Source organism: Mobula hypostoma, chromosome 2 (genome assembly GCF_963921235.1).
Source record: "Mobula hypostoma chromosome 2, sMobHyp1.1, whole genome shotgun sequence".
Lineage (NCBI taxonomy): Eukaryota > Metazoa > Chordata > Chondrichthyes > Myliobatiformes > Myliobatidae > Mobula > Mobula hypostoma.
In genome coordinates this window covers 211,273,738-211,296,008 of record NC_086098.1, presented here as the reverse complement: position 1 = coordinate 211,296,008, position 22,271 = coordinate 211,273,738, and the positions used below count along the sequence as shown (strand labels likewise).

The 22,271-nt window shown below is 40.2% G+C and overlaps 1 protein-coding gene across 3 annotated transcripts in view; it reads left to right on the top strand.

The window, feature by feature from the left end:
• The window catches only part of LOC134342850 (probable phospholipid-transporting ATPase IIA), a 174,575-nt gene that overhangs the window by 4,641 nt on the left and 147,663 nt on the right, over positions 1-22,271 (top strand). For all 3 annotated transcript variants that reach the window (XR_010017124.1, XR_010017123.1, XM_063041479.1), the window contains exons 3-5: positions 5,381-5,519; positions 7,899-8,012; positions 18,844-18,952. Coding sequence is in view for 1 of the 3 variants with exons in the window: in XM_063041479.1 (XP_062897549.1) it covers positions 5,381-5,519; positions 7,899-8,012; positions 18,844-18,952 (362 nt within the window). In the remaining 2 variants the exon portion in view is untranslated. The remainder of the gene's footprint in view (positions 1-5,380; positions 5,520-7,898; positions 8,013-18,843; positions 18,953-22,271) is intronic.

Here is a 22,271-nt window from a genome sequence, read left to right as displayed (position 1 = left end):
AAAGTGGCGCACATGAGACTGCTTAATAACATAGGAGCCCATGGTATTATAGGAAAGATGCCAGCATGGATAGAAGATTGAGTGACTTGCTGGAGACAAAGAGGGGAGTAAAGGGGCCTTTTCATGTTGGTTGCCACTAATTTAGTGGTATTCTTTATAGATCGGTTTTGGGACCGCTTCTTTTCATGTTATATGTCAGTGAATGGAATTGATGGCTATATGGCCAAATGTTCAGACGGTACAAAGATAGGTGGAGGGGCAGATAGTGTTGAAGCAGAGAGTCTGCAGAAGGACTTGGGAGAATTGGCAAAGAGGTGGCAGATGGAATATAGTGCAGGGAAGTGTGTGGTAATGCACATTTGTAGAAGGAATAAAGGCGTAAACTATTTGCTAAATGGGGAAAACTCCAAAAACTGGAGGTGCAAATGGTCTTGGTAATCCTTGTGCAAGATTCTCCAAAGGTTAACTTGCAGGTGATAAGGAAGTCAAATGCAATGTTAGCATTCATTTTGAGAGGACCACAACATAAGGACAAAGATGAAACGCCAGGGCTTTGTAAGGCATTGGTATGACTGAACTTCGAGTACTGAACAGTTTTGGGCCCCTTATTGAAGAAAAGATGTGCTGGCATTTGTAGGGTCCAGAGAAGGTCCTCGAGAATGATTCCATGAATGAAAGGGTTAACATATGCAGAGGATTTGATGACTCTGAACCTGTACTTCAGAGTTTAGAAGAATGAGGGGGGTTATCATTGATCTCAGTGGATTGGAGAAGATGTTTCCTATAGTGGGTTACTCTTGGACCAGATGCACAACTTCACAATAGAGGGACTTCCATTTATAACAGAAATGTGGAGGTATTTCTTTAGCCAGAAGGTGGTGAATCTGTGAAATTCATTGGCATGGATGACTGTGGAGGGCAAGTTATTGAGTATATTTAAAGCAGAGGTTGATAGGTTCTTGATTAGTCAGGGCGTCAAAGGTTACGGGGAGAAGGCCGGAGAATGGGGTTGAGAAGGATAATAAATCTGCCGTGATAGAATGGTGGAGCAGTGTCCATATGGGCCGAATGACCTAATTCTGCTCCTATGTCTTATGATCCTCTGATGCACAGCTCCTTGGATTTTTCAAAACAAAATGGAGTAGAAATAGACCCAAAAGGAAATTAGTTAGCAGAAAATCTAACTGGGAATGACGTAGGTGCTGCAAGAAAATAAACTATTATGAAGGCATTGTTAATCATGGACAGAGACCTGGCAAATTGTTTACGTACAGGAACACAAAATAAGTTGGTTTCAAACTTTTTGTATGTTGTAAAGGACAAGAAATGGAGGGTAACATTCATGAGGACTGTGGAAGGCAATTCGAAACATCTGAAATTAGACATCTGAAATTTAAATTTAGAATGCGGAACATACCTAAAAGCCTAAGTTGCATCCTTGGGGAGAGAGAGAAATAGACTTAATCAGACAAGCTGAAGACTTGTTAGAACAAAGGTATTCCCCAAGAATCCAGCAACTTGAATTCATCTCAAGTACTGAAATGGCCCATGGTTCAGATTGCAGGAAGTCCTTCCATCTGATGGAGTTGTGACTGAAATCGTTAATTCATTTCCTCTCTCCATAGATGCCACCTGACTTATTGGATATTTTTAGCATTTTATACTTGTTACTTGCAATACGATATAACCAGTTTAAAGTTTTGGTGCTTTTTATTGTATCTTTAGCTCTCTCTCAACCCATTTATGATGTTGAAATGTTTGTGGAATCTTCAGGTTTGTATATTAGACTGTGCCCTACAAGCTAATCAAAAGTAGAGGAACAGATCCAGGGAGGGTATTTAGCCACTTAAACCTTATTGGGACTGATCTGGGATCCAACTTTATACATTGCTTATACCTTTCCCTTTCATGATTTTGCTTAATAAAGCTTATCAGAATCAAAATTAACTTGTAATGCATAAAACGCTTCAGGAATTCAACAGGTCAGGCAGCGACTAAGGAAATGAATAGAGTCAACGGGTCCTGATGAAGGGTCTTGGCCTGAAATGTTGACTCCTTGTTCTTTCCCATAGATGCTGCTTGCTGAGTTCTCCAGTGTTTTGTGTGTATTGCTCTGGACTTCTGGCATCTGTAGAATCTCTTGTGTTCAAAATTAACAAGTAGCCTTTATTATTTGCAGTGAGAGTTCCACACTTCTCTCAGTATTTGCAACAAATGTGCTTCAGCACTGCCTGACATGGCTGCTAATGTAGAAACACCTGCACATCCTGCAATGATTTTTCTAAATGTACCTCACCAGATCAACATAGTGTCATAGGCACTACAGCACAGAATCAGGTGCTTTGGCCCTTCTAGTCCGTGCTGAACTATTCATCTGTTTAGTCCCACCATCCTGCACCTGGCCCTCCATACCCCTCCTATCCATATTTTTATCCAAATTTCTCTTACATGTTGAAATTGTACCTGTGTTCACCACTTCTGCTGGCAGATTGTTCCTTGCTCTCATAGATTGACAACTTTGAAATCTTTCTTTTAACTTGTATCCTTATAGACTTTACAAGATGTAACTCTTGTTATTTTTAAGCATTATTTGTTGCAAATGCTAGCAATCATTGATCCAGGTAATTCTGATACCACCAGCTGTTTGCTGGAACAATGCTCTCTATTTGGTATCTTAACTGAAGTGTTCCTGCTTTCTGCAGGGATCGCTCCCTACACAGTTCCCTTGTTCATTCGTCCCTCCCCACTGAACTCCCTCCTGGCACTTGTCTTTGCAAATGGAACAAGTGCTACCCCTGCCCCTACACCCTCACTAGCATTGAGGGCCCTAAACAGTCCTTCCAGGTGAGGCGACACTTCACCTGTGAGTCTGTTGGGGTCGTATACCTTGTCTGGTGCTCCCGGAATGGCCTTCTGTATATTGGTGAGACATGGCATAGCTTGGAAGACTGCTTCGCTGAGCACCTCAAACTTTCTCAAACTTCCAGTAATGCCCCCCACCCCCTTCACTATTTCCTTTCCCCTTTTCCCCCTCTCACCTGATCTCCTTGCCTACCTATCTCTTCCCTCTGGTGCTCCTCCCCCCTTTACTTTTTTCCATGGCCTTCTGTCTCTTTCACCAATCAACTGCCCAGCTCTTTACTTCATCCTCCTCTCTCCAGGTTTCACCTATCACCTGGTCTTTCTCTCTCCCCTCCCCATAACCCTTTAAATCTACACCTCAGCTTTTTCTCCAGTCCTGCTAGAGCGTTTCAGATCGAAACGCCAACTGTACTCTTTTCCTAGATGTTGCCTGGCCCGCTGAGTTCCTCCAGCATTTTGTGTGTGGGGAATCAATATGACTTCTGAATACACAGGCACAATATCAAACATTTTTCTTTACGTGTACTCAAACCCTTATCCACATTACACTCAGAAGCTGAATTAAAGCAAATAATATTTCCTACTGCTAGGATACCTAGCAGCATTATGGGTCACATCACACTGGTCTTCAGTGGGGGGAACTACTGAGAATTCTCAAGTGACTGCAGAGCATGCACCAGTTCATTCCTGACTTTTGTGCAGTGTGACAAAAAATACAGAAATGGACTGAAGGTCAGATAGCAGCTCATTTGACTTTCTTTATGGAGCTGGACTAGACACTTAAGGTCATGGGTGAAGAACTGAGCTGAGAGGCTTGACGTTCATGGCATCTGGCCACTCAGTTGTATATCATGATGACTGTATAGTGGAGCCATTGAATGGAGTAATCAGTGTTGACTGAAAAGCTAAGTAGAAATAAATGATTTGTCTTTACCTTTTTTGTTGAATCATAATGACTTAATTAATTTCCAGCTCTTAGAATAGTTTACTGAATTATTTAAATCTGATAATCAGAGATATTGAAATAAAATATTCAAAGGGCCATGATAAAACCTCACCAGGGCAATTTGGGGATGAGATCTCAGGATCTGCCACCTAGGACCTATCACCAAAATCCTGGGCTGTCTGCAGCTCAGTCAAACACGCACAAATACAAAAAGTGAATGCAGGTACAGTACATGAGAAACCGGGATGAGTGCTGGCAGCAGGCTACAGTGAGGGTGATCTGGCTCCAGTTGTGCAACAAAGAAACGAGTTTTTTTACACTCAGTATTAATGCATCTGAGAATTTCAAAGGGTGGAGTTTTGTCAGTCATAAATTACTCGGAGATTTGTCAATGAGAACATTTATTTAAAATTTTGCCAGAACACTATTCTTTCCAATCAGCCAGATATGAGACTGTAATACGCAGAATACTTCTTGAGTGTGAAGTAAACTAAATTGTTCCGCAGTTTAATATTAAACTATTTGTTTAATAAGTGCAAATGCCATTTGCTTGGGGACATAGGCCTTATATAAGTGAATATGTGACTGTAATTGGCTGTCTCAACAGAGTTCAACCAAGCAAACTTGAGTAACAAGAAGTTTGTATTATGTCAACAAAACTTCTATCCTAACTAAGGCAATAACTTGTTTGTTGGTAAAGTTCACCTGCCTGTCATATGTCTATCCAATATCAATGAGGTGAGATACCTACAGCTCTGCATTGTTCTCTTGGATCCCTGTCAATACACTAAGATTAACTGCTGGTGCATCCTGATAGAAATTCAGGACTTCCTCTGAAAGTTTTACCAAGGTATCTCTCTTAATATAAATTTATTTCTAGCAAATCACATTGAACTGTAGGCTGTACGAAATGCCAAGAGTGTCCCAAAAGCAACAATAAAATAACTTATAAATTAATTTTGAGATAGTTTGGGGGATGAAAGTTAGACAGTACACAAGATTCCCTGCTGTTCCTTCAGTTGATGCAGATTGTTACGCTCACTATAGAGACAACATTATGAATTTTATTTATTTTCAGAATTGATGTAAGGGTCCTTATCAGACAATCTGTTTGTCATTTGGAATACGTTTACTTTTAGCTTATGATGCATAAGTAACATGTCTTTTATAATTAGTGCATATGTGAATGATTCAGAAAGCAGCAATTGGCTATATAATGCACTTGAATGTAAAGTTTAAGCTTGGAACTGTTCGTCTTGCCTGAGAAAATGAATAAGAAATGCAAAACAATTTGCTTTAGGCCTCATATCTAATAAATATACCCAAAGACATCCCTGAGACCTTGCTTATTTATTTAGTAGAAATGCTACCAATAATGCTGATTTTAATAGAGTGCAACAATTTGATTTATAATTCACTTGCAGTAATTTTTTTAAACTTTGACTGGAGTGTGAATAAAAATATAATTTCTGTCATTTAAAATGAAGCAACAACTTCACATTTGTATATACCTTGTTACTTCATTTTTTTTTAAATGAATGCATGTTCTAAATATATATTTCTTTCCTAAAGATGTTGTGGTTGGTGCTGTAGAGGAAGAGATTTCAAACCTCGCACAGTGTGGCTTGGACATCCAGAAAAAAGAGAACAGAAATATCCAAAAAATATAATCAATAATCAGAAATACAACATCGTTACCTTTCTTCCAGGGGTATGTAATGAAATAAGTTCTGAAAGAACATTCAAAGAACTACCTAGCAAAACTATTTTAAGCATGTATGTGAAAATTTGTATTAATTATATTTTATGCAGCAGACAATTAAATGCTTTCAAAAATGTATCTTACTAAATAGTTTTAGTTTACATCAGGAAGAAGCACTTTTTTTTTCTAATCTGGTGTTAAGATAACACATTTTTCCATACACCTTGTTTAAGCCCGTCCCTGACTTCGTTCCAGATATCACCTTGGGTTATTCATTAATAAGTGGTTGAAAGAACTTTAAAAAACCTTCTTTGTTTCCTTCAATTCCCTTTACCTGCCGAGGAAATGTGTAGATTTTATCTGTATAATAATTATTCAGATGATTGTCATAGAATTGTCGGGAATTTAAAAATTAGAAACAGGCCATATAAGGCAACTTGTCTTGGTCAGTGTGCATGTTCTGTGCAAACAAGGTGCCATAGTTCTTCTTAACAACCCATTTCCTTTTCACTTCTTTTCCTGCATTTATGTCTCCAATCTAATTCTGAACATTGACATTGTATATGCCTCTACAACTAATTTTACAGATGGATTCTATCCTTGCACCTGGGGAAGTGGGAGTTTTATATCTATAGCTCAGGGTGGTGTAGGACATGGAGGGGAACTTGAAGATAATGGTAATTTTATTTGTCTGTTAACCTTTAAGTGTCACAGTTTGAAGATATGGGAGATACTGTTGAGGACTCTTAATGGGTTACTGTGATTTTTGCAGTTTCTGTACACTGTTTCAGGAGTAGGTTTTGAAGGAAATGAATGGAGTAACAGTATCCTAGATACTCCAATATTACTAATTCCTATAGAACCTTTCCCTAATAACAAGGCATACAAGGGAGGAGAAGAGTAAAGGTACAAAGAAACAAGGGTAAACCATGTGAATTGAACGAATGTAGTCATAGAGCACAGCAGCAACCAATTGGCCCACTGAGACTGTGCTGACGATCAAATACCCTTTTGCACTAATTTAATTTTTATTTTACTTTTCCCATGTTCACATCAATCCTCTCTAGATTCTCGTGCATGCTACAGGCAATTTACAGTGATCAATTAACTAAGCAGCTCATCTTTGGGATGTCATTACAGATAACATTGGAGGTTGGGATCAAACCTGGGTATTTGCATCTGTAAGGCAACAAATGTGCCTCCCAAAATTAAGATAGTCATTTACTTATTTTTCCAAATAACTACTGGAGCATTATAAATTGATTTTTATTTTACGCACGCACTGCATACAAGTATAAGCTAATTTTAAATAAACTACTGCTGTGCAAATGACCAGTTCTTGATCTCTTCAGTAAAAAGTAAGCCTTTGTTGTTTGGGGAACATTCCCAAGCTACCGTGCTTCATTGTACCTGAAAGCATCTGCTAATTCGTGATCATTTTACCTGCTCAGTTTGTTCCAAATTAGTGTTTAAAAATGAAACGGAGTTATAAGCAAAAGCTATATTAAGCACAAATCGAATTCCCACATTCTGCCATTATTTTTTAAAAGCCTGGGTGGAACCCACACATGGCGAACAAAATGGACCATGCTCTGAAAATGAATTAATGACCATGGCTTATGTCCGCTCTTTGTGCTTGTTTACTGTCCTTCAAGGAAACTCCATGGTAAAATTATTAAAGATGCAAAGTCACAAGGAAAAACATTTGAAAAGACTGTAACTACAAAATATTTAATTTTACACAAGAAACTGATTTACATGTGTTCTATTACAATGCCGATTTTTCCCACCCCCCCCCCCCAGTTCAATGAAAGATGTCACATATAACAGGAAATCTGCAGATGTTGGAAATCCAAGCAACACACACAAAATTCTAGAAGAACTCAGCAGGCTAGGCAGCACCCATGGGGAAAAAGCACAGTTGATGTTTCGGGCAGAGATGTCTGCCAAAGGGTCTCGGCCCAGAACATCGACTTGTTTTTTTTTACCATGGATGCTGCCTGGCCTGCTGGGTTCCTCCAGCATTTTGTGTGTGTTGCCTGAAAGATGTTACATTTCTGTTTAGGTAGAAACTGGAATATTTTCATCTCTGAAAATCACCATGATTTCAAATGTAGTTTATATCCAGTTTTAAGTTTGTGTCCAAAGGAGTATCTGCCAAGTATTCCAGTTACAGCTCAATCAAGTTCAGTGCTTGCAGTAATGCAAACTGTACTATAGAAAACTCTATTTTATGAGAGTCTGGTACAATGGGGAATTGCAAGAATTAACCATATCTGCTCCTTAAATTCAGTTTCCTAAAAGTCCTATGCTTTCAAATGGACTCATTTTCATTTCCTGTTTGATTCTTTAACTTGGAACTTATGGTCTGTTTCCTCTTTGTTATAGGTATTATTTAATCAATTTAAGTATTTCTTCAATCTGTACTTCCTGCTATTGGCATGTTCCCAGTTTGTACCAGATCTGCGACTTGGTGCCCTGTACACCTATTGGGCTCCATTGGTAAGTCCTCTGCTTGTTCGCTTCATTTTAAAATCCAAAGGTCAAAGAGCTATTATTTTGATAGAAAAAGATTTGTATTCATCTTCCATAGTTTCAGGAGACCACAAATGAAAAACAACAGCGGGAAAAGAGGCAGCTAATCTGTACAAAGCAAAAGTAGAATCAGGGTTATTATTACTGTCTTGTATAAACATGAAATGTGTTGTTTAGAAGCAGCAGTATAGTGCAATGACATAAAGTTACTATATAAAATGAACAAATATTGCAAATAATGGAGTATTGAGGTAGTGTTTGTGCATCGTTCAGAAATCTGGTATAGGGAAGAAGCATATTCTGAATCTGTGGGTATATACTGTACATTCAAGTCTGAATCGGAGTGTCTCACAAAGGTGGACAAGGAATTTATTCATGTTGCGTTTGTATGTAACACCATTTCAACAATCATGGTTTGGATAGGTGGACAGGCAGGTGGGAGCTTCATGTGAAATGCAGAAGTTAGGTGTGTGATTTTACAAGGCAGTTCCATAAATCCCATGACTTGTAGCATCTGTTTCTATTGTGGCTGGAAGAAATAAGTAGCAGGCTGAAGAGCTGTAGGTAAAGATCTTGGTGATGTTGGTGAAAAATGGCTTTGAAATTGGAACTCAAAGGAACTGTTGGGCCTTGTGTGCCCAGGACCTCCTTTCCCTTCTCATAGTTATATAGGTTGGTTCAGGCTGCTGCTCTCCCAACTCAACACTAACCTTAAGCACTCACCCAGTCTTCCTTGCCTACTACCTCATGAGCCTCTGCATACAACACATCATTCTCCACAACTTCCACCACCACCTCCAAAGAGATGCTACCACCATATCATTACCTCCCCCTCCCCACCCCCTGCTATCAATAGGGTTTGCTCTCTCCACGATTTCCTTGTCCTTACCCACTAATCTACCTCCTGGTACTTATCCCTTCAAGAAACCAATGTGCTACAACTACCCATACACCAATTCTATTCAAAGCCCCAAATAGGGCTTGCACTGAAGACAGCACTTGACCAGTGAATTTGTTGGAGTCGTCTATTGTGCCTAGTGCCCCACAATGAACCCTCCTCTGCTTTGCTGAGACTCATCGTATTTTGGGGGACCGCTTTGTCAAGTACCCCTGGTCCATCCACCAAAAGTGGAACTTTCTGTTGGCCAAACATTTTAATTCAGAATCTGAATCAAAATCAGAATAGGGTTTATTATCACTGGCATGTGATGTGAAATTTATTAACTTAGCAGCAGCAGTTCAATGCAATACATAAGATAGAAGAGAGAAAAAAATAATAAATAAGTAAATCAATTACAGTTTTTTGAATAGAGTAAAAAATGTGGAAAAAACAGAAATACAGTATTTTTTTTTTTAAAAGGTAGTGTCCAGGGTTCAATGTCCATTTAGGAATCAGATGGCAGAGGGGAAGAAGCTGTTCCTGAATCGCTGAGTGTGTGTCTTCAGGCTTCTATACCTCCTACCTGATGGTAGTGGTGAGGAAAGGCATGCCCTGGGTGCTGGAGGGCCTTAATAATGGATGCTGCCTGTCTGAGACACCGCTCCCTGAAGATGTCCTGGATATTCTGTAAGCTAGTGCCCAACAGGGAGCTGACCAGGTTTACAACCTTTTGCAGCTTCTTTCGGTCCTGTGCAGCAGCCCCTCCATGCCAGACAGTGATGCAGCCTGTCAGAATGCTCTTCACAGTACAACTATAGAAGTTTTTGAGTGTATTTGTTGACATGCCAAATCTCTACAAACTCCTAATAAAGTATAGCTGCTGTCTTGCCTTCTTTATAACTGCATCGACATGTTGGTACCAGGTTAGATCCTTAGAGATCTTGATATCCAGGAACTTGAAGCTGCTCACTCTCTCCACCTCTGATCCTTCTATGAGGATTGGTATGTTTTCCTTCATCTTACTCTTTCTGAAGTCCACAATCAGCTCTTTCGTCCTACTGACATTGAGTGTCAGATTGTTGCTGTGGCACCATTCCACTAGTTGGCATATCTCACTCCTGTATGCCCTGTCGTCACCGCTTGAGATTTTACCAACAATGGTTGTATAGATGGTATTTGAGCTATGCCTAGCCACGCAGCCATGTGTATATAGAGAATAGAGCAGTGGGCTAAGCACCCACCCCTGAGGTGTGCCAGTGTTGATCGTCAGCGAGGAGAATATGTTATCACCAATCCGCACAGACTGTGGTCTTCTGGTTAGGAAGTCGAGGATCCAATTGCAGAGGGAGGTACAGAGCCCAGGTTCTGCAACTTGTCATTCAGGATTGTGGGAAAGATGGTATAGTCGATGGACAGCATCCTGACGTAGATGTTTATGTTGTCCAGGTGGTCTAAAGCAGCGGTCCCCAACCACCGGGCTGCAAAGCATGTGCTACCAGGCCACGAGGAAATGATATGATTTGGCGATGTGAGTCAGCTGCACCTTTCCTCATTCCCTGTCACGCCCACTGTTGAACTTGACCGCACGCGAGGTCATTACCCACACGCCATCCCTGTCAGTGTGGGGAAAAAGATCAACTCCTCGAGCTTGCAGATGACGGCGGGCTGAAAAGTATGTTTGACATAACGTCTCTGCCAGCATTCCGGATCAAAGTCAAGGCTAAATATCCTGAGATAGCCACGAAATCACTGAAAACGTTGCTTCCATTTCCAACATATCTCTGCGAAGCGGACTTTTCTGTCATGAATGCGGTGAAAACTAAATTGCGGAATAGACTGGACATAAGGAACCCCCTTCGAGTATCGCTGTCTCCCATCACCCCTCGATGGCACCGTCTGGTTGCAGGGAAACAAGCCCAGGGCTCCCACTGATTGAGCAATATTGGTGTGTTGCAATGATTTTATATGTTCATACAGGGAAAATATGTACTGTGTGTTTAATATCCAAACGGTACTTAAAATGTTATGATGCTATTGATTTATAAGTGACTTGTAATTGACTTATCACTATATTCATGCGCTGTGTTATATAAAACCTAAAATAACACCAAGATATAGTAAAATCAGGAATGATATGATAAATACACCGCCTATATAAAGTAGAAATAATGTATGTAGAGTGTAGTTTCACTGAACAGAATTGCCAAAAATGATGTGTAGAAAAAAATCGGCACATACACGCATGCGCACATAGGTACCCGCGCAAGGCTTCATGGTCATAGTAGTCTTTCTTGGGGTAAACACAGCGTATTTGACTGCTACTCTTGTCCATTGGCAACCCTATCCCCCCCCACCCCCCGGTCGGCCAGTCCGCAAGAATATTGTCAATATTAAACCGGTCTGCAGTGTAAAAAAGGTTGGGGACCCCTGGTCTAAAGCCGTGTGTAGAGCTATTGAGATTGCGTCTGCCTTGACCTTTTGTGGCAGTAGGCAAATTGCAATGGGACCAGGTCCTTACTGAGGCAAGAGTTCAATCTAGTCATGATCAACCTTTCAAAGCATTTCATCACTGTCAATGTGAGTGCTACCTATTCCCATTCCTATTCCCATTCTGACATATTGTTCCATGGCCTCCTCTTGTCCAAGATGAGTCCACCCTCAGGGTGGAGGAGCAACACCTTATTTTCTATTTGGGTAGACTTCAACTTGATGGCATGAATATCAATTTCTCCTTCCAGTAAAAAAATGATTTTCCTCCACCCTCCCTGCCCTTCTATTCTCCACTTTGACCTTTTACCTCTTTTCACCTGTCCATCACCTCCCCTGGGTCCTTTCCTCCTTCCCTTTCTTCTATGATCCACTCTCTTAGATTATATGATGTAGGAGCAGAATTAGTCCATTCACGCAATTGAGTCTGCTCCGCCATTCCATCATGGCTGATCCAGGTTCCCACTCAACCCCATTACACCTGCCTTCTCACCATATCCTTTGATGCCCTGACCGAACAGGAAACAATCAACTTCCGCTTTAAATATATGCATGGACCTGGCCTCCACGTCGGTTTGTGGCAGAGCATTCCACAGATTCACTCTCCTCTGGCAAAAAAAAAATTCTCTTTACCTCTGTTCTAAAGGATCATGCTCTCAATTTTGAGGCTGTGCCCTCTAGTTCTGAACACCCCCACCATAGGAAATATCCTCTCCACATCCACCCTATCTAGTCCTTTCAACATTCGGTAGGTTTCAATGAGATGCCCCCACGTTCTTCTGCATTCCAGTGAGTACAGTTCCAAAGCTGTCAAATACTCCTATGTTAACCCATTCATTCCTGGAATCGTCCTTGTGAAGCTCCTCGGGACTCTCTCCAATGACAACACATCCTTTCTGACATACAGGGTCCAAAACAGTTGACAATACTCCAAGTGCAGCCTGACCAGTGTCTTATAAATGGTTAGCATTATCTCCTTGGTTTTATATTCTATTCCCTTGAAATAAATGCATTTGCCTTCTTTACCACAGTCTCAACCAGTAAATTAACCTTCTGGGAGTCTTGCATGAGGACTCCTAAGCCACTCTGCACCTCTGATGTTTGAACCTTTGCCCCATTTAGATAGTAGTCTAAATATTTAGATACTGTTCCTTTTACCAAAATGCGTTATCATACATTTCCCAGCACTGTGTTCCATCTGCCACTTTTTTTGCCCATTCTTCCAATTTGAATCATGCTGCAATTGCATTGCTTCCTCAGCACTACCTACCCCTCCACCTATCTTTGTATCATCCACTCACTTTGCCACAAAGCTATCAATTCCATTATCTAAATCATTGACAAACAATGTGAAAAGAAGCGGTTCCTATACTGACCCCTGAGGAATACCACTAGTCATTGGCAGCCAACCAGAAAAGACCCCTTTTATTCCCACTCGCTGCCTCCTGCCTGTCAGCCATTCCTCTGCCTATGCCAGTATATTTCCTGTAACGCCACAGGATTTTTTTTCTTGTTAAGTAGCCTTGTGTCACCTCATCAAAATCTGAAAATCCAGGTTAATGACATCCACTGCCTCTCCTTTGTCCACCCTGGTTGTTACTTTCTAGATGAAATCTAACAGATTTGTCAGGCAAGCTTTCCCTTCACAGAAACCATGCTGACTTTGTAACAAGAAGTATTAGCGAGTTTGATCTTGATATCACTTTTATCATTAGTCTCCAAGTATCTCAAAACCTCTTCCTTAATAATAAACTCCAACACTTTCCCAACTGCTGAGGTTAGGCTAACTGGTCTTAAATTTCCTTTCTTTTGCTTTCCTTCCTTCCTTAAAAAGTGGAGTGGCATTTGCAATCTTCCAGTACTCCAGGACCATGCCAGAATCAAGTGATTCTTGAAAGACCATGAACCATGTATCTGGTATCTCTTTACCAACCTGTCTCAGGGCTCTGGGATATAGTCCATCAGGCCCAGATGAATTCAAGATAGCAATTAAGAGTTTGACCTCTTCTCCTGTAAGATTATTTCTTCTCCAACCCTTTATCTTTACAATCTACCTGGCTTCATTTATCACCTTCCAGCTATCCTTTTCCCCTCTTTTTCCCCCCTCCCCCCCACCCTTTTTACTTCGGCAGTTTCCCTTTTCCTTTTCAGACCTGAAGAAGGGTCTTGGCCCAAAAAGTCTACTGTTGCTCATTTCCATAGATGCTGCCTGACCTGCTGAGTTCCTCCAGCATTTTGTGTGCGTTGCTTTGGATTTCCAGCATCTGCTGACTTTCCAGTGTTTATGACTAACCTTAAGCAGTGTGGGTTCCCTCAGTCTCCAGTCGTGGTCGGCTGCCTTGTCACCAGCATTCATGATGGTTGGAAACATTTGTGAAAATGGAGCACTGGTATTAAGATCAAGCAAGAAAATCTGCAGATGCTGGAAATCCAAGCAACACGCACAATATGCTGGAGGACCTCAGCAGTGTAGACAGCATATGTGGCAAAGAGTCACTTTTCTATAGATGCTGCCTGGCCTGCTGAGTTCCTCCAGCATTTTGCGCATGTTGACTGGATTTAAGATGAGCTGATCTATTTGTGAATTGAAATTGGGTATTAGAAATTTAATGTGCACCTTTACATGTATTTCTTAATTCAAACACCAAATAGTGTGTAATGTTATGGCTCTGTTCCACCTATTTCTGAAAAATCCAGCTTTGTTTTGAGACTTCAGCTCGAGATAACTAAGTCACTGTGTATGCATTAATCAGATGAGGATGAACTTTCAACAGAGCAGCTGGAATCTGGTTTGAGTGGATTTGTTTGCAGAGATTCTGTGTTAATTGCCATTAACATTATGGAGAAGTAGTTTTGCACAAATTGTGTTAGAATAATCAAGGACCCAATCTTTCTTTATTTAGTTATTTATTTATAGAGGCAGTATTGTCATCCCTTCTGACCCAATGAGCCTGCACCACACCCAATTACACCAATCAACTCTCTGGAATGTGTGAGGAAACTGGAGCACCCAGAGGAAATCAGCTCAGTTACAGAGATATCATACAAACATGTATAGGAAGCAGGGAGTAAATAAGGTGCTTGAGGAGTATAAGAAGTGCAAGAAAATACTTAAGAATGAAATCAAGAGGGCTAAAAGAAGACATGAGGTTGCCTTGGCAGTCAAAGTGAAGGATAATCCAAAGAACTTTTACAGGTATATTAAGAGTAAAAGGATTGTAAGGGATAAAATTGGTCCTCTTGAAGATCAGAGTGGTCGGCTATGTGCGGAACCAAAGGAAATGGGAGAGATCTTAAATAGGTTTTTTGCGCTTGTATTTACTAAGGAAACTGGCATGAAGTCTATGGAATTAAGGGAAACAAGTAGTGAGATCATGGATACTCTACAGATCGAAAAGGAGGAGGTCCTTGCTGTCTTGAGGAAAATTAAAGTGGATAAATCCCCGGGACCTGACAGGGTGTTCCCTCGGACCTTGAAGGAGGCTAGTGTTGAAATTGCAGGGGCCCTGGCAGAAATATTTAAAATGTCGCTGTCTACAGGTGAGGTGCCGAAGGATTGGAGAGTGGCTCATGTTGTTCCGTTGTTTAAAAAAGGATCGAAAAGTAATCCGGGAAATTATAGGCCAGTAAGTTTAACGTCGGTAGTAGGTAAATTATTGGAGGGAGTACTAAGAGACAGAATCTACAAACATTTGGATAGACAGGGACTTATTAGGGAGAGTCAACATGGCTTTGTGCGTGGTAGGTCATGTTTGACCAATCTATTGGAGTTTTTCGAGGAGGTTACCAGGAAAGTGGATGAAGGGAAGGCAGTGGATATTGTCTACATGGACTTCAGTAAGGCCTTTGACAAGGTCCCGCATGGGAGGTTAGTTAGGAAAATTTAGTCGTTAGGTATACATGGAGAGGTGGTAAATTGGATTAGACATTGGCTCAATGGAAGAAGCCAAAGAGTGGTAGTAGAGAATTGCTTCTCCGAGTGGAGGCCTGTGACTAGTGGTGTGCCACAGGGATCAGTGCTGGGTCCATTGTTATTTGTCATCTATATCAATGATCTGGATGATAATGTGGTAAATTGGATCAGCAAATTTGCTGATGATACAAAGATTGGAGGTGTAGTAGACAGTAAGGAAGGTTTTCAGAGCCTGCAGAGGGACTTGGACCAGCTGGAAAAATGGGCTGAAAAATGGCAGATGGAGTTTAATACAGACAAGTGTGAGGTATTGCACGTTGGAAGGACAAACCAAGGTAGAATATACAGGGTTAATGGTAAGGCACTGAGGAGTGCAGTGGAACAGAGGGATCTGGGAATACAGATACAAAATTCCCTAAAAGTGTCACAGGTAGATAGGGTCGTAAAGAGAGCTTTTGGTACATTGGCCTTTATTAATCAAAGTATTGAGTATAAGAGCTGGAATATTATGATGAGGTTGTATAAGGCATTGGTGAGGCCGAATCTGGAGTACTTTGTTCAGTTTTGGTCACCAAATTACAGGAAGGATATAAATAAGGTTGAAAGAGTGCAGAGAAGGTTTACAAGGATGTTGCCGGGACTTGAGAAACTCAGTTACAGAGAAAGGTTGTATAAGTTAGGACTTTATTCCCTGGAGCGTAGAAGAATGAGGGAGATTTGATAGAGGTATATAAAATTATAATGGGTATAGATAGAGTGAATGCAAGCAGGCTTTTTCCACTGAGGCAAGGGGAGGAAAAAAACCAGAGGGCGTGGGTTAAGGGTGATGGGGGAAAAGTTTAAAGGGAACATTAGTGGGGATTTCTTCACACAGAGTGGTGGGAGTATGGAATGAGCTGCCAGACGAGGTGGTAAATGCAGGTTCTTTTTTGACATTTAAGAATAAATTGGACAGATACATGGATGGGAGGTGTATGGAGGGATATGGTCCATGTGCAGGTCAGTGGGACTAGGCAGAAAATGGTTTGGCACAGCCAAGAAGGGCCAAAAGGCCTGTTACTGTGCTGTAGTTTCTATGGTTCTATGGTTCCTTACTGGCAGTGGCAGGAACTAAACCTGGGTTACTAGCGCTGTAATAGTGTTACGCTAACCACTGCTACCGTGCCACCCCAGTCTTACTAATTTAGCTGAACGAGCAATGTTCTTGTTCAGCACTTTCCTATCATCCATACTTCTGAAACTAAGTGTCTTAATATTTAAAGTATAATACCATAATAAATTGCAAGCAAGCCAGTATATACTACAGTTGAGAATCTGTTTACAGGCCAGAGGTCCATTAATATCTCTGTATTATAAAATAACAGTGAAATTTTGCAAGTGCTTGACACTTGCTTGATTTCTAGTTCTATGATGCACTAAATGGAGCATAATGCTGTGGTTTAGTTTTGTGATACTTGTCTTGTATTTGGCCATTTGAAACCATTTGAAAGCCATTTAAGCCATTTGAAACCATCAGGATGCTATAAACGGGATCAGGTTTTGAAGGAGTTGCCTTTACCATGATTAGATTATCCCATTTAACTGTCTCTAAATAGGTTGGTTCTGATAATGAATTATCTTAATGCTTCATTCCAGGAACAGACTGTGGTCCATTCAGCCATATTCAGAAGTAAAGTTTATGTGCAAACTTGTTGGGTGCCTTTTAATACAGATCCGTTCCTTCATATTATAGTTGTTTCCACTGTGGGTTTGGAGATGACTAATGAGCCCCATGAGGGAGCACAGATGAGAGAGGTAGAGTTTGTATGGCAGGTGTGTGGTTGATTGCATGAGTGTGTGCATCTTCTACTGTTTACACTTGGCCTCTACAGGTTCCCAAAGAGACTCATTAAGTTCTCTCTGCTTTCCCAGATGGTTGCCTGCCAGCTTCAGCAATTTTGGGCCTGTGATCTCTATGATTTTCTAATGAGTTTTTTTTTTGAAGTGGTTTGGAGAACATCCTTGAGATATTGTTCTGCCTTCCTGGAAGTCACTTACTATGACAAAGCTGGTGGTTGTGTGGTGTCAGGGTTGCAAATGTTGCAGCTCTCCCATTGAACTGGGTTAACCATATTTAGAGGCTCATAGCTGGGGTTGCTGGACTGAGGGGAGGGGAATGTCAACATTATGAATGGATTTGGAAGATTTTGTGGCAGAAATATTGGTTGAAATTTTACTAGTGTTTTGAACTACCTACTGTAAATATCCATGTTTTAGCATACAGGAGAGAGGGGAACACTTTTTCATAGATCATAAACTTAGTTGACTGCTTTGAAGTCTTGAGCTTCAAGTACTTGCCTTCCAGTGCAAAAAAATGCTGTCTTGTTTTCCTCATTTTCCTAACTCAGCAATTAGATTAATGACTGTACTTTGTGCTTTTTGAGTTCTATTAATTCATGTGCAACAACTTAAGTAAATCACATTTGGGAAGTATACAAAGTTTATAGCCTAGCTTCTGTTTACATCTCTCCCTAAGCCTGACTGATTTTCATGTGTACACATTCATATATACAGACACCCACTGAGGAATAAGGTTAGAACATCTGTAGACCTAAATACTTCGATTATATCAGATCACGTGTATAACAAATCGCCTGTTATCTGAGCTAATGATAGTTTGGCAGGTCTCAGAAAAGTACATCACAACACATCTGTTGGAGAATGCAGTAGGAACTGAGAGTTGAAAACCCGGGCTTCAGTGGGCCAGGGATCAGTTGTTAGACATTGTGCTTTGGGCTGAAGACTTTTTTTAATCAGATGTTAGAGGAAGTAGGATGTGAGTAAGTGAATATAATATCCACATCCTTGTGATATCCCTTTCAAATTAGGCAGATCTCACTGTTTTTGTTTTTGATGTACCTCTTGCTGAACTGTGTTGTTTGCAAATACCAATTTTTGTTCCACTCTGTTGTTAAAGTAATTAGTGGATACTGTACACATTGATGTCATCACATGTGGGAAATGAATCTCGCTTTAGGATAATTGGAAAATGCCTGTCATATTTTCTGATGGACTGGAGTTTAATGTAAAAGGGTACAAATACTTCAAAATGTACAAAATCACATTTTCTGTGCTATCGTGCATTTTTTAAAAAAAAAGTTATCCCATCCAGTTTCAGGTGTTTGACTTTTTAAAACCCTCTATACATTAATCAGATTGAACGTAATTTAACCACAGAGGCTAGAATGATGAAATGGTTCATTAAAGTTGCATTCAATTGGTCGGGCACAGTATTCAGTTTTGTTTGCTCTATTATAATGACTTCAAAATGCAGCTGTTTGACCTATCCTGCTGTTAGAAGGCAGCTGGACCTTGCATTTTACTATCTTGGATTGATATGCATCAATTACCTGAGAATAAACCTTCTTTTAATTTAATTAATCATGACTAGCGCTTTATTTTTACTGGCAGCAAATCGTGGTAATAAAATTGTTATATGCATTAATAATAAAGAATTTCCTTTTACACTTGGTTTGCAGGGTTTTGTCTTGGCTGTGACAATCATCAGAGAGGCTGTGGAGGAGATCCGATGTTACATGCGAGACAAAGAAGTGAACTCCCAGATCTACAGCAAGCTCACAGCCAGAGGTCAGTTTCTAGGGCCCAGTTCCTGCTTCTTGTATCCTGTTGCCAGCTGCTAAAACAGTAGGATTTAACATAAATGAACAGGATTTAAAATCAAAGGTTTTTGTACTGGGTGAGCATATGTCTTTCCGCAGTGCTATGTAGGCTTTGTAACTGAGCCACCATTTGGAGGACTCCTGTAGATTTATGATGCATCTCCTATTTGCATATCCAAGGAAGTTCAGTAAAAGTCTGTTAAATCCGGACTTAGCTTTGGGATTTATTGTTTTAAAGCCCTTCAATGGAAGATTTTTAATTAATTGTGGACTTTTATCTCCATTCTCCACCTACCTCAAAATTATACAAAAATACATTGTGATTTTATTTCTGTAACTTAGGCATAGAGCAAAAACTTAGAGAATTAGAATTAACTTTGATTTTGCAAACTGAAGGACATGTAGATGAAAACACTTGAATTATTGCTGAAGCTTGTAAATGAAGTATTGTATGGACTGGGTCAGTGTATCTTTGTTTAGAATTTCATAAGATATAGCTTCAGTGAATCAGTTGCTTTAATAACTTTATTGAAATCATTGCCGTAGAAATTAAAGTTGTGAGTTTTTATTGCAGGTTCTTATGACACTGAATGATGTAGCTTTCAAGTTTTACTTCTATAATGGAAGAATGTTGAAAAGACTTGCAGGGTAGATACATGAACAAGTGAGCAAACTCTCGGGAAGATGCACAGCACTGCAGGCTTCAGAGATGACCTCATTTTTTTTTACCCCTGAGATGGCTGCTGTGTCTAACCCTGACTGAAGGCCATAACACTGCCATGAAATCTCAATGTAGTGGAACTAATCCAATCTGAAATGCGGTGTAAGGTTGGGTTAGAGGACTGAGCACAATCTGCTTTTATTAATTTGCACTGATAATCTCAGTATTTCTGCTGCTTCAAGCTGGTGTGAAACAGATTCTTTTAAGATAAGACTCAATTTCTCACCAAATGATGGCTATAGAGTATAAATACTGGGGCAGACTTTCTGTTTCCCTGCTCACAAGGCAAGTTTCTGCAGGGATTTTTCCCACTGGAAGCCTGGAGTACTTGGTATTGCATAGTGTGGCAGAGGTATTGTCCCAGCACAAGAAGCCCTGAACAGCCTTGACAGCTCGAGTAGCCTTATTTCCTCCTAGAATTCTCTTTTTCTTAAATTTTCACTTGAATTCTCTTGAACACGTTCTGAAAACCAAAATCACTTAAAGAAAGTTAGTTAGGAAGATTTGTTTACTTTCTCCTAAGTGTATAAATGAGACCACTATATTTGCACCTGGTATCTTGGGCGTGGTTCAGTTGGTACATTTCCCAGCCTGAGTTCCAGAATTTGGACTCTCTGCAAAGGAGTTCTGGACAGAGGAGCGGCATGGCAGCGTAGTGTTTAGCACAATGCTTTAGAGTACCAGTGAACCGGGTTCAGTCCCCAGCGCTGCCTGTCAGGAGTTTGTATGTTCTCCCTGTGACCGTATGGGTTTCCTCCCACAGTCCAAAGACATACCAATTGGTAGGTTAATTGGTCACTATAAGTTGTCCTGTGATCAGGGGATTGCTGGGCAGCGCGGCTTGAAGGTTTGGAAGGGCCAATTCCATGCTATATCTCAATGAATAAAGAAATAAATCATAAGAGATGCCGAGGTTTATCCTGAGCAAGCTGCACAGCACAGGGCCTGTGCTCTGAGGTATTTGCAGGGCCACACACTGATACAAATATCAACTTTTACCAGAAGGTTGTCAGTTTGATACAGGTTGCCAAGAGGTCTGCTTAATACTTGCTAGTCTACCAATGCAATGAGCAGTCCAGGGCTAAGATATTGCTGACTGGCATATTTTACTACAGTCAGAAATTGGCTCAGTTTTGTGGTATTAATACCATTACCAGGACAAAGCCTTCTTTTTCATTGAGGGTTAGATAGCACCTCCATTTTTAAAAAAAAATGATATGCTCCTCAAGTTAAAGAATATTAGTAACTAGATTTTCAATTTATGCTGCTGAGTTTGTCCACCTTTTTATTCTGGCATCTTCTCCCTCTCTTAGTCCTGAAGATGGATCTGGGCTTGAAACATAAACTGTTCTTTTCCATAGATGCTGTCTGATCTGAATTCCTCGAGCATTTTGTGTGTGTTGCTTTGGAGTTTCAGTGTCTGCAGATGTTCTGGTGTTTGTCATTGACTTCTATATCACCAACTTCAATGGCTCTCGATTGACGGATCACACTCACAACAGAACTGTTAATAACTGGTGTACTTTGCCTGACTGTTAGGAAGCTGGGTTGGTTATTGTTAATTTTAAAGTAACTTCTGTAAGAGAAATAAACAAAGGCAATGTGACCCTTGTTAATTCTGCTGATTTCTCCCTTGAACTGGTTATCAGCCCAGCGATAACTAACATATTGCAGATTATTTTTGCAGCTAGTCTTAAGGTTCACGTCAAACTAAAATGCATTAAGAAAAAGTCAACTGAATATGCAAAAATTCTTTTTTGTGTTATATTTGTATTGGAATCGAGTTCATTGTCATTGACGTATGTCAGGAAATGTTTTGTAGCAACAGTACAGTACAAAATGTAAATTTACTCTAGTTTACAAAAATGGTGCGGAAGACAAATAATAAAAAAAAATAATCATGAACCATTCAGAAATTGATGGTGAAGGGGAAGAAGCGGTTCTTAAAATGTAGAGTGTGGGCTTCAGGCTCCTGTATCTCTTCCCTGATGGAAGCAATGTGAAGTCAGATGTTCTTTGTTGTGTCCTTTTTTTTTGCATTTTCTATGCTTTCTGAATAAATTTGCCAGCATTTTCACCATGGGAAAGCAGACTTGTGTTCAAACTGCAAATGATTAATGAACATTAATGTTACAATATATCCTTCTGATACGTGCAGACTTGTTTTATGAAATGTATAATTACAGTAACTTTACTTTCTTGCTACTCCAACTTGCAAACAGTATTGACCAGGCTTCAATTCCAAAGCTTCTTGGAGCTTTTGTGTGGCCACTATTTGTGGGCCTCAAACCAATCTGACAATTTCCTGATGAAGTATAACAACTCACAACTAGGTGCTAACCTTATCCCCATTCAGTGTCCACCACTGGTCCCCCATCTAATTTAAGTTTATAATTAACAAATCAGGTACACAAAATTTAACAGATTGAGCATTGAATAAAAATCTATCATTCATTGAGTGTTTTACTTAAATTGATAGTGATGGTTACAATGGTTAATAGTTTTCTCTGGTGTGGAAGTTTAATATCAGAAGCAAATGTGAACCTGAAACTTTGTTTTGGATTTA